This window comes from Cynocephalus volans, chromosome 12 (genome assembly GCF_027409185.1).
Source record: "Cynocephalus volans isolate mCynVol1 chromosome 12, mCynVol1.pri, whole genome shotgun sequence".
Taxonomy (NCBI): domain Eukaryota; kingdom Metazoa; phylum Chordata; class Mammalia; order Dermoptera; family Cynocephalidae; genus Cynocephalus; species Cynocephalus volans.
The window spans coordinates 30,150,266-30,162,305 of NC_084471.1; the positions used below are offsets into that span (position 1 = coordinate 30,150,266).

The 12,040-nt window shown below is 35.9% G+C and overlaps 1 protein-coding gene across 5 annotated transcripts in view; it reads left to right on the forward strand.

Moving 5' to 3' along the window:
• The window catches only part of EEA1 (early endosome antigen 1), a 146,012-nt gene that overhangs the window by 98,045 nt on the left and 35,927 nt on the right, over positions 1 to 12,040 (forward strand). For all 5 annotated transcript variants that reach the window (XM_063075157.1, XM_063075158.1, XM_063075159.1 and 2 more), the window contains 3 exons: positions 5,145 to 5,348; positions 8,034 to 8,234; positions 11,360 to 11,473. In XM_063075157.1, the coding sequence (XP_062931227.1) occupies positions 5,145 to 5,348; positions 8,034 to 8,234; positions 11,360 to 11,473 (519 nt within the window). The remainder of the gene's footprint in view (positions 1 to 5,144; positions 5,349 to 8,033; positions 8,235 to 11,359; positions 11,474 to 12,040) is intronic.

Below are 12,040 nucleotides of genomic sequence, written 5' to 3' on the forward strand. Positions count from 1 at the left end.
GACAAAAATGTCTGATCTCATGGAGCTTAGTGAGGGAAGCAAAGAATAAGTGAAGTAAATAGGAAAAAATGTATAGCATGCTAAATGGTGGCAAGGGCTATGGAGATGAAAAAAGGAGGGATGGGCAGTAGGAAATATCTGGGGGTTGAAGGTGAGACTGCAGTGTTAGGTGGGGTTGCCAGGAAAGGCCTCTTTGAGAAGATGAAAGACCTGAAGGAGGAGAGGGTATGAGCAGTTTGGATATCAGAGAGAACATAAGTACATTTAGAGGTCCTGAGGCAGGAGCAAGTCTCAGGAATAACAGGAAGTCAGTGACTGGAGTGGTGGGAGTTAAAAGGGGAGTTAAAAGGAGCTGAGCCATAGTGATTACAGGGGGTCAAAACACATAGAATCTCTTAGGAAATTTTAAGGACTTTATTTTACTTTAAGGTGAGAAATCATCGGAGAGTTTTGAGTAAAGGAGTAACATGGTCTGACATAATTTCACAAGGATTACTCTGGTTGCTGTATTGAGAGTAGACTATAGGGGCACACTAGAAGAAGCAGAGGAATTAGCTAAGAGGCTACTACGACAATAATCCAGACAAGAAATGACGTGGCTTGGGCCAGAGCGGAAACTCAATGTAGGTGGTGAGAAGTAGTCAGATTCTAGATATGTTTTAAAGGTAAAGCTATATAGTATTGAGAGAGAAGGATCAAGGATGTTTCCAAGAGTTTTGGCCTAGGCAATTGAAAGGATGGGGGCCAAACAAGATGAAAACTGAGAGTCCCATTGGATTTGGCAGGGTCATTGATAATCTTGATAAGAGCAATTTGTATAGAGAAGTTGGGACAAAAGCCTGACTTGAGAGGATTCAAGAGAGAATTGGAAGAGACAAGTTTGGTAGAGGGAAAATAGATAATTCTGGGAGTTTTACTGTAAAGAGTAGGAAAGAAATGGGGAAATAAAGCTAGCATGAGAATTTGGCATAGGTTAGCAGCCAAATGGGCTTTCTGTACTGTACCCAAGAATTATATTTATTCATCTAGCCACAGACAAAACTGGAAATGACAGTCTCTCACCTTCTTATAGGCAGATTGACTCCCAAACTGAGGAGAGAGGAAGGGGCTCGGTTGAACATGCTTAGTTCTTTGTTCCACACTTTCCAAACAGTTTATTCATATTCCTTAGGGAGGAATAAGAAAAGGATGGGAAAGGAGCCAGGCAAAGTCCCTTATTATGGAAACACGAAAAGTCCTATAAACTAATTAAGGAAATGTAATGAGTATAGTTCCCGGTATTTATGTGTATATAAATTTATTATGGTAGCGTAGAGGATAGTTACTTAACCCAAACAGGGTCTGGAAAAGAGCAGTCATGGAAAACTTCTTAGAAGTGGCAGTCTGAGTCACAAAGGATGAATAGATATTTCTGGAGTACAAGGATGGTGATAGCATGAAGTATACTCCAGGTAGAAGTTAAAAGAACAAGGATCCTGAGGCTAGTATGAACTAAACTGTTAGGTTTTGCTCGAGCGTAAAGTGTAAGTTAGAGATTAGGGGCCACAGCATCAGAAATGGTTAAGCTCTGGAAGACTTGCATGACATTTATATTTGAATGTAGAAAGGTATTGAAGGTCTTAAGGAAGAAATACCATAGTTAGATTTGCTTGTTAAATAGATTATCTTGTAGTTGTATGAAAGTGGATTTGGGAGGGAATATTCTGAAACAAGAGATCGGTTAAAAGACTAATATATGCAGCAACTCAGATGAAAAATTATAATGGTCTTAGTTCAAGCAGTTGTTAAAATCACAGGGACATATGTGAGAAATGCTTGGGAGATAAAATGAATGCATAGTACTTGACTTAATAGATGAGGGAGAAAGGGAATGATTTCAGGGTGATAACATTGGATGCATGCATGATAAATGGAGGTGTCATCAACTGTTAGTGAATGTGAGAAAAATGGCCATTTTATAGGGGAATGTGATGAGTTCAGTTGTGGACATATCTTGAGGCACCTGTGGGATGTATTAAAGCTTGGAGGAGGGGACCATGCTATATATTAGCTGAGAGAGATATCAGTATATAGGGGGTAAATGGAATTATTAGGATAGATCAGCCAGGAGATCAGCCAGGGAGAGCGTATAGTGAGAAAAATAGACAATTGTAAGCATAAGACTTCTGAGGAAGGCCAGCACTTAAGGGATGGGTGGATAGAAGAAGAGCAGTCCAGAGAAAGAGAGGGTGATCAGAGTAATTAGGGAGAACCTGAAAGGGAGAAGCCAGAGGAATAGGGAGAGTGTAAAGTTGGGAATAATCAGCAACTTCAAATGTGGGTGTGTGTGGTATGGAAGCCCAGTATGATACATGAAAGAACCCGAAAGGGAGAAGCCAGAGGAATAGGGAGAGTGTAAAGTTGGGAATAATCAGCAACTTCAAATGTGGGTGTGTGTGGTATGGAAGCCCAGTATGATACATGAAAAATATTTCTTAGATTAAGCAATTGAGAAGTAAATTGGTAACCTTGTTAAACTTAATTTTAATTAAATGATAGAGATGAAAACCAGATTTTTGATTGATGAGTGAGAGATGAGAGAGGTGGGAAAGTAAATATTAATTACTTTTGAAATTTAAATGTGAATTGTGTAAAGACTGGACAGGAATTAGAAGGGGCTTGGTCCAGGGAGTGTTCTTGAGTACAAGAGAGAACATGTTTATAGTGTAGGACAAAGGGACTGGTAGAGAGGGAGTTATTAAGGATATTGGAGGAGATGTGACTGAAGGAATAAGGTATTGATAAGAAACTATGTTGTCACTAATACAATGGGGGGTTGTCTGAATTTGAGCTTATCCACTGAAGCTTGAGGAAAGGAGGTAAATACGAATACATATATGTTGTATTTATATATAATATATGTTTATATATGTGATATATGTGTGCATGTATGTGTATATATATATATACACACACATATGTATAAAACTTTATAGGTAAGAGGATGGAAAATTAAGGTAGATCTGTCCTGAAAATTCCATGTTTCTGGATAAAGGTGGACATAGTAATAGCTGAATATCAGACAAGCAGAGATTAAGAATTTGGAGAGATTTTTGAAGCACTTAAGTAGTACTTGAGGGGAATGTTTGAGGGTAAGGACCTCATCCAAGCAGAAGGATGGACAAGGTGATTCTGAATACATAATGGAGGTTGGAATCAAGAAATTTGTAGTGGCATCAATCTATGGAGGTTTGTGATTTTACTCTAACAGTGCCTTAGAACTATGAGTAGAGAAAACAGATTGTAACATTGGTCTAGAATTGGGCTTTTGTGGGGTGAAATGAAATGGAGATTGTGGTTGAAAGAATAAAAGTTAGTTCATATCCATATGTGAGGTTTAGGAAGAGAAGCTAAGCATATGCTGAATAAGCTGGAAGGAAATCGAGGTCTCTGACATTGAAGAGCAGAGATGAGGTCATGAAATTGGAAGACAGTCAGGAAGTTGTGGTCTCAGAATAAGATAGTTGGAATTTCTTAGCTGTTGTGATCAAAATGTGAAATGAGTAAAGGTCCATGAATTAAGATGATATGAATGTTGAGGCTATGCTCTTAATTCTCTATGTATTTTGAATTTCCCAGGAAATTGGCAGAAATTGGGATTGAGAGAAAGACTAAATCAGGTCTCAAGTCTTCAGTGAATGAGGTAGGGATTTATAGATGATAGCTACAAAGAGTAGAGGGTAAAATAAGTAAATGGTATAGTCCTCAAAAAAGCAGAAAGTGTTTACATGAGGGAGAGAGTAATGGCAGTGAAAAACTAGGAAAAGGTCAATCTCCTCTGCTTGCAGTAGGAATAGGCCTACTGACTAGAGAGGGGTGAGGGGGAATTGGCATCTGTAAAGGAAGAACCAAATTTCAGTTAAGGCTTGGAAACAGAGTGACTTTTATGGAAAAAAGCTTAGGCTTGGAACTGTGGTTCCAAAAGATTAGTGGAATGTGAAGAGAGGGGTTACTGGTGGCAGGAACAGAGGCTGAGAGCAGAGAGGTTGGGTTGCTTTTCATCATTGTGATTGAAGCTCAGTAGGATGAGAGGCATGTCTGAAAATGATTGATCTCAAATATTTTAATATTGGCACAAATCACTGAGGATATCAAGTGGTTGCTGGCTCTGTCTCAGCAAGGTGGTCTGAGCTACTGTAAGGTTTACAGAGGGGGTGATTAGGGCCTTGCTCTGGGTAGAGGCTCTCTGGCTCTCAAAATGATTGAGGCAGAGGGTCAGATAGCTCAAGAAAGGTAATGGATATTCTGGATGTGAGCAATTGCATTGTGCTCTGAGTTACATTAACGTCCTTGCTAATGTAAAAGAAGAGGGATCCTTTGATATATCGATAGAAGAGTCCTACTGGAGTATTGAAGTGAGCCTACGTAAGTGTATGTGTGTAGAAGTACAATCATTAATTTTTCTGTTCATTCAACAAATATTTTAGAACATATATGTCAAGTATCTTCGATACATCAATGATTAAAACATGAAAATTCCGACCTTTATGGAGCATACATTCTAATGGGAGAGGTGGAGGGAGGCAGATAAACATGAAAAATAGTAAGTTATTTAGTGTGTTAGAAGATAAGTGCTATGGAAAGAAAAAAATAACTAGGAGAGGGAGTGGGAAAGTCTGCAATTTTAAATGTAATGGTCAGGGTAGGCCTGATTGAGAAGGTGACATTTGAGCAAACACTTGAAGGAGAGGGAGTGAACCCTGTAACTCTGGGGGGAAGAATTCCAGGAAGAAGGAACAATTAGTGCAAAGGCTCCTAGGTGGGAGTGTATGTGGTGTGATTAAGGAATAATAAGTCCCACATGTCTTAAATGGATTGGAAGAAGAGTAGTAGGAGGTGAGGTCAAAGTGTTAGAAAAATAATGTGGGTAATTGGAGGTATTTTTTGTTGTTGTTAAATTCTAATTTATTACAATAATAATATATATTTATATTATTAAATATATAGTTCTAATTTAAATTTTCCATGTTAAAATGTAATAATTAGTTTTTAAAAATGTAAGACTAAGAATTTCAGTGATAAAATTTATTATCAGTCATTTTACATTTGAGGAATAACTTTTTAAGTTCTATATCCTTAAAGTAGTAGTTTTCAATTCTTTGCAGAATGATTTGGAACAAGTACTACGTCAAATTGGTGATAAGGACCAAAAGATCCAGAACCTAGAAGCCTTATTACAGAAGAGTAAAGAAAATATTTCATTACTAGAAAAAGAAAGAGAAGATCTTTATGCAAAAATTCAAGCTGGTGAAGGAGAGACTGCTGTTCTTAACCAGTTACAAGAAAAAAACCATGCGTTACAGGAGCAAGTAAGCTTGTAAAATGTATCATATTTCTAAAATTTATTTTTATCTCTCTAACTTTTCCTAAATGCTTTATTTAAATGATTCTTTATTCTGGCTCTTTTTAGTACTTTTAAAATGTTATGTATTTTTGACAAATACTATGTCATTTACCTTAGAAGTAGATTGCTATTGTAGTGAAAGTTAATTAACATGAATTGAAAGAGGAAATCCTTAGTTCATGTCTAAGGATATAATTCATTACATGTGTGGTTGGATAAATCATTTCATCTTGTTAGCTCATTGGAAAAGTAGAGGTGTTATTGATAACACATATCTACCTCATGCACTTTGTGATGTTTAGAAAAAAAGAATGAATAAAAAAATGTTCATGAATTAAGGGTGCTAATCAAGGGTTAGTTGTTACTGTGTATTGGTTAATATACAGACTTAATGGTTATTTATTTTGATAATGTATATGTTTTTGGACAATATATAGCAAATAATAATTTTGATAAGTTCCCTATTGTTCCAACATTTATATGTAGTCTAAAGAAACTTATAAGTTTAGATTAATACATTTTCAACCTGAAAAGAATTTATAGTTACTTTTTTGGAAGAATTGTGTAATGAGACAATTATTATTATCTAAATGAGAAAATATTTAAAACAAAATATTAGTAGGTCCTCTTACTTCTCTAATATGGGAATTAGAATATAACAAAATTTCAGAGTTAATTTTGAGGAATTCTTATGAAGAATTCTTTAGGCTAGTTTTTAGTTATATACAACTTCACATTGCTTCTCATACAAATGTGAGCAGGAAAACCAAACATTTTTTAAAACGAATAAAATAAATCTCCGTACTGCTTCTGACAATGTTGGAGTAACTGATACCTATTTAGCCTTCCTGCAATAAACAACTAGAAAGGTGGAAAAAAATGTATAAAAACCATTGTTTTCAGACATTGCATAATAGGCAGTACAGGATGTGATGCCTGAGTGAAGAGAAGCAACTGAGGGGAACTGTTTCACTACTTTAACTTTTAACCCAGAGACATTTTCCAGACTGTGATGCAGGCTGCAGGAATCAAAGGAAAATACAGTGGTCTCATTGAACTGAGGAGTTAGAAACTGAATTAAATTGAATTAAACCAAGAGATTGAAGTTCAGGGAGGTTAAGGCAGCTCAAATTTGCAGGACAGAATACAAGAGAGGAAGGAGCAATGAAGAGAAAAAGCTCCAGAAATATGCACAAGGAACCTCTTGAGGCTTCGGTTGAATGCTAAGCTTTGCACTTAGGTGGGATTGCTTGAGGCCAGGCAATGAACAATATCAGAGAGGTGTAGTCTGAAAAATTACCAGAACTCACACAGGGCTGGGAAATGTTCAAGTTCCAGCCAGTCACAGAGGAAAGATATGGTTGAACACTTGGGACATTCAGTAGAAACACCAGAAACATCACACTTTAGGAGAGAACAAAGGCTAAACTAGCCCTAGTATAAAAATTACCATTCACCTGACTTAACAAAGTGTAAAAACAAGCTTTGAAACGATCCACCTGAACCAGACTGGTCACAATAAATAGCAAAAAAAATTTACTAGATACATGAAGAAGCAAAAAAAAAAAAAAAAAAAAATGTGAGCCATAACCAGGAGAAAAATTATTCAATGGAAACAGACCCTGAAATAAGAGATGATGTAATCAGGTGAGCTCTTAAATTACGCTTATGGATATAAAGTAAAAACTGTAATAATGGATGTAGAAGTGAGAAGCATTTTAAAAAAGAACAAAGTAGAATTTCTATAGATAAAAAAATAAAAAAACCTGAAATGAAAATTTTATTCGATGGTTTTAATAGATTAAACAAGCATGAAACAATATCAGTGAACACGAAGAGAAGACAATTGAAACTGTTCAGATTGAAGCACAGAGAGAAAAAGGTTAGGGGGGAAAAAAGAACAGTGCCTTTAGTGACTCGTGGGACAGTATCATATGACAGTATCATATAATTAGGGTCACAGAAGGATGGGGAGGAGGAAAATATTTGTAGAAATAATGGCTGAAAATTTTAAAAATTTGATTAAAAATATAAATGCATAGATTCAGAAAGCTCAATGAACTACAAGCAAAGCACATCAAAGAAATATCAGATGAATTGGACTCCATCTAAATTAAAAAATTGTATGCTCTTCAAAAGGTACCATTTTGAAAATAAAAGCCAAGACACAGCCTGGGAGAAAATATTTGTAATATTTATTTGTATATACAACAAATCATAAAAATCCAGAATATATAAGGAGCTCTTGTTACTCAATCAGATAAATGATTATCTGGACCTAGAAATGGGAGGGAGGGAAATGACTGCAAAGGGGCATGAGTACACATTTTGGGATATGGTTCTCTATCTTGATTGTTGTGATGGTTAGTTAGTCAAATCTCAAATTGTACACTTAAATTGGTTGAATTTTGTTTCATGTAAATTATAGCTTAGGAGAGATGATTTTTAAAATGTCTGAATTTGATGTTACTTCTTATGATTTGAGGTATTATGTTTACTTATTTTTAGAGAGATGTGAATAATTTTACTTGAAAAATTTGGGCTATCATAGAGCAGTGTAATATTCTCAGAGTGCTAAAATTTGGGTTTGTTAGTTTTTGTTATATCATTTGTGAACTTCATAATTAGAGTCTTCCTTGTATAATAATAGGTAACTCAACTAACAGAGAAGCTGAAGAATCAGTCAGAAAGCCATAAACAAGCCCAGGAGAATTTGCATGACCAAGTACAAGAGCAGAAGGCACATCTTAGAGCTGCACAAGACCGTGTCCTTTCCCTAGAAACCAGTGTCAATGAATTAAATAGTCAATTAAATGAAAGCAAGGAGAAGGTCTCCCAGCTTGACATACAGGTAATATCAAATTATGCTATTTAATGAGTTTGTATGTATAAAGCACCAATTTTGGGCTATCAAAGGTTTTAAATTGTTTCTCTCTTTTTGCCTTACTTACATTAATAGAAAAAAATTTGGGATAGGAATTAGATAAAGTTTGTATCTAGACAGTTTGTTGAGCTTTCCTGTTTGCTTTCTCCACCCCCTCCCCAGAAAACTACACCTCCTGAAATCACTGCATCTTTTTTTTTTTTTCTGTGACCGGTAAGGGGATCACAACCCTCGGCATGGTGTGGTCTGCACCACGCTCAGTGAGGGAGCACACCTGCCATCCCTATGTAGGATCCAAACCCGTGGCCTCGGTGCTACCAGCGCCGCACTCTCCTGAGTGAGCCATGGGGCCGGCCCCACTGCATCTTTTAAGCTTTTCTTTATTTTGATCAAGTCATTATTGTTCTTGAAGTTCAAATTAGTTTGATATTATACCATTAGATTTTTATGTCAAATATTTTTGAGTTTTTTTTTTTTTTAAATCTTCCTTTAAAGGTCTGGTTTAAAAAAATACCTTTATATGGTACCATTATATATTTTAATATATATTCTTTCAGAAGTCTGTATAGAGTCTTGCTTAGTGAGTCTGTCGTGGAGTGGGAAGTAAGACATATTTCTTTCTCTATTCTCATCATTGGTTTCTTATTCTGCACCACAGAAGAGAAATTTATAGAAACATTAGTACTCCTTGATTTTATTTTAGTAGAATGATACCACTGGAAATAAGAAATATGATAAAATAATATAACTAGTATGCTTATTAGAATGTGGAGAGAGTGCACATTTCTTTCTTTTTTAAAATATAATTATCCAATGAGTTATATGTTAACCTGATATGTGGATGTCCAATTTAAGAGAGGGAGAGAGAGGGAATAGGAGGAGGGAATACGAATGAATAAATAGATTAGGCCAATCTTTGATTCTTTTTGCATTGCAGGATCCTTCTCTTTAAAAAGTGGATCACTCTGCCACTGCTATTCATGTGAGAACTAGTTTTTATAAAGAGATCAGCCAATTTTTCTGTCATCACCTTTACAATAACCTCTTCTTTGCTATTAGTCTTTCAAAAAATGTTAACTGTGTGTATTTTTCAGTTTTTGAGGCTTTTTTCCCCAAAACTGTGTTAACTTCTTTATGAACCTAGTGTTAGTTCATAAAGTAGAATGTATGACTTTTCTTACAAGAATTAGGACTCTAATAAAAACCTAGTCCTTTAACTGAATATTAATAAAAGAGTGTCAGCCAGAAGTGCTTAGCCCAAGAGTGTTGGTGTGGCTTTTTTCCAAATATACAAAAAGTACAGTTAAGGTAATGTTTTTTTTCTGCAGTGTTCCTGAAACTATAGAAATGACATTTTAAAGCTGTTTCCAAGTTTTGAGTTGTAAGAAACCTTTTGATCCCTACCTTTAAGGTACTTTTCAGCATGCACAATCAGGACAGCATCAAGGGAAATTATTATGCACATATGTATGTCAGTGCATCCTGAGAAGGCTTTTCATTGCTCTTACTGTTTTAAGGGCTTTAATGCAGAAGGTTGCAACAATTATAGCATTGTAGCAATTGATACTTACTCTGCACTTATTGCATATAAAGGGCCAGCAGAGGGGTTGGGTATGTAAATTGCCACATTTTTCCCCTCATCAGAAGCATTTCTGAAATAAGGTAAACCAGAGGAGCTATTGCTTAATCCCCACCCTTACCCCTGCCAATTTTCTTCACATGTTACAGGACTTTGGAAAGTATGTCACATTATTTGAAGCATAGTGTATTAAAAGATAATGAGCAATTATCATGCATTAAAATATCTCATGAATTTTTGGTACCTCTGATAGATGAAATGTCATATGTAAATGAAGCTGATTTCTGCAAAAATATATTTTTCGTAGCTTATGTTACATATCATCAATTAGTGTAGATTTACCATTTATCATTTAAAGTGTACATTTCTTTAGTTTTCACTTTTAATTCAATGTAGATGCATATACCTTGAAATAACCATTGTTTCTGTGAAAATTTATCTTTTTTGTTTGTTTGTTTGTTTTGGTGGTGGGCCAATAAGGGGATCCGTGTTTCTATGAATATTTAAGTATTTGGTTATTGAAAAAGAATTCTTTCAATTTTTTCTTTCTGCTTAAAATTACCCCCACACTGTGAATCCTAGATTTCTTATTTTCATTGGTCCTCTCTTCAAGTAGCTACAAAAAAGTCTCCCTCCCCCCGCTTTTTTTTACCCTTTTCTCAAAATACTTTAATTTTAAATATGTGGGTTTTTTTCTAGTTTTTGCTTTTCTTATTAGAGGTGGACTGTACTAAACTTATTCAGACCCTTGGGCTGGTCCCGTGGCTCACTCAGGAGAGTGCGGCGCTGGTAGCGCCGAGGCCGTGGGTTCGGGTCCTATATAGGGATGGCCGGTGCGCTCCCTGGCTGAGCGTGGTGCAGACCACACCGTGCAGAGGGTTGCGATCCCCTTACCGGTCCAAACAAACGAACAAAAAAGTTATTCAGACTCTTAAAAGTGCTACTTTGGATAACAAGATAGATCTTTTTTGTTGATTTGATTGAAAGCCTAGAATGTTTAATGTATAATTTCTCAACTTTTTATGAGCACCCAAAGTAAAACCTTTAAAATGAGAAATTATTAGAGAAGACTGACTTTTGCAAAGTAGTTCCAGTTTGTCTGGCTGCTCCGAGTCCTTGAATTCTAGAGTTCTCGATTACATTCGGAGCCATCACGTTCTTTGGCATTTATTTAGTTTATGATAACAGATGTAGACTTTGAATATCCACTTTTAAAAAATACAGTAGCCCTTCTCCTTACAAAAGTATACCTTTTCTTTCTTAGCAAAGGAGTACTATAGTGTTTTGGTGTTATATAGGGACATCTTTTTGTTGTTTATCCAAAAAGGAGTCTTCTCCCCTATCAGTTTCTGTTTTGGAGTTTGTCATATACATATTTTTCAAACCTTAAATCTTTTTGTTTCTTGCCAAAGGACTTAATTTTTAAGTAGTTTAGTGACAAAAGCAATGTGCATCACGCAAGGGAAAATCAAGAACTAAATATAAATTAGATTACTTGTAAATTTTGTTACAGATTAAAGCCAAGACCGAATTACTGCTATCAGCAGAAGCTGCAAAAACTGCTCAAAGAGCTGATCTTCAGAATCATTTGGACACAGCTCAAAATGCATTACAAGATAAACAGCAGGTAGCTAATCTTTGCAATTTCATACCGTAACCTAGTGCTTTGATAGATAAACAAACTGCCAATGTGTAAAAATGACACCTAGTTTTACACTGTCTTTTGGTAGACCTGCTTATCCCCCTTAATTCCTTCGCAAGTTTGGGACCGGTTTTGTAGTAGATGCAGGAGTCAGACAGATGGAGATAAAAATATCAGTTTTGTTTTTCTTAGAGGTCAATTGGTATGCAGCTGTGGTTGGGCTTCATAATAGTGCATGTTTCCCCTAGTCTAGAACCTTGGTGTGGAACTGAAACATTTACTCGTAATTGTTGAATTGTTGCCTCATCCCATCAAGTGCTAGTAATTGAGAAAGAGACTGACTAGTTTTTAGTCAGTAGGCTGGGCCATGATCCAGATGTACTACTACTTGGAAGCAGGAAAAGAACACTATGTATTCCATCTTAATGATAAGAGTTGCTCCTTTTCTTGGGTATAGAAGAAAGTGAAGGGCTAGATGAAGATAGAAGTTACTTTTCTCAATACCTCTGATAGAATAGAAGCTTCTTACTTTGGGCCAAGGTCAAAGTGCTG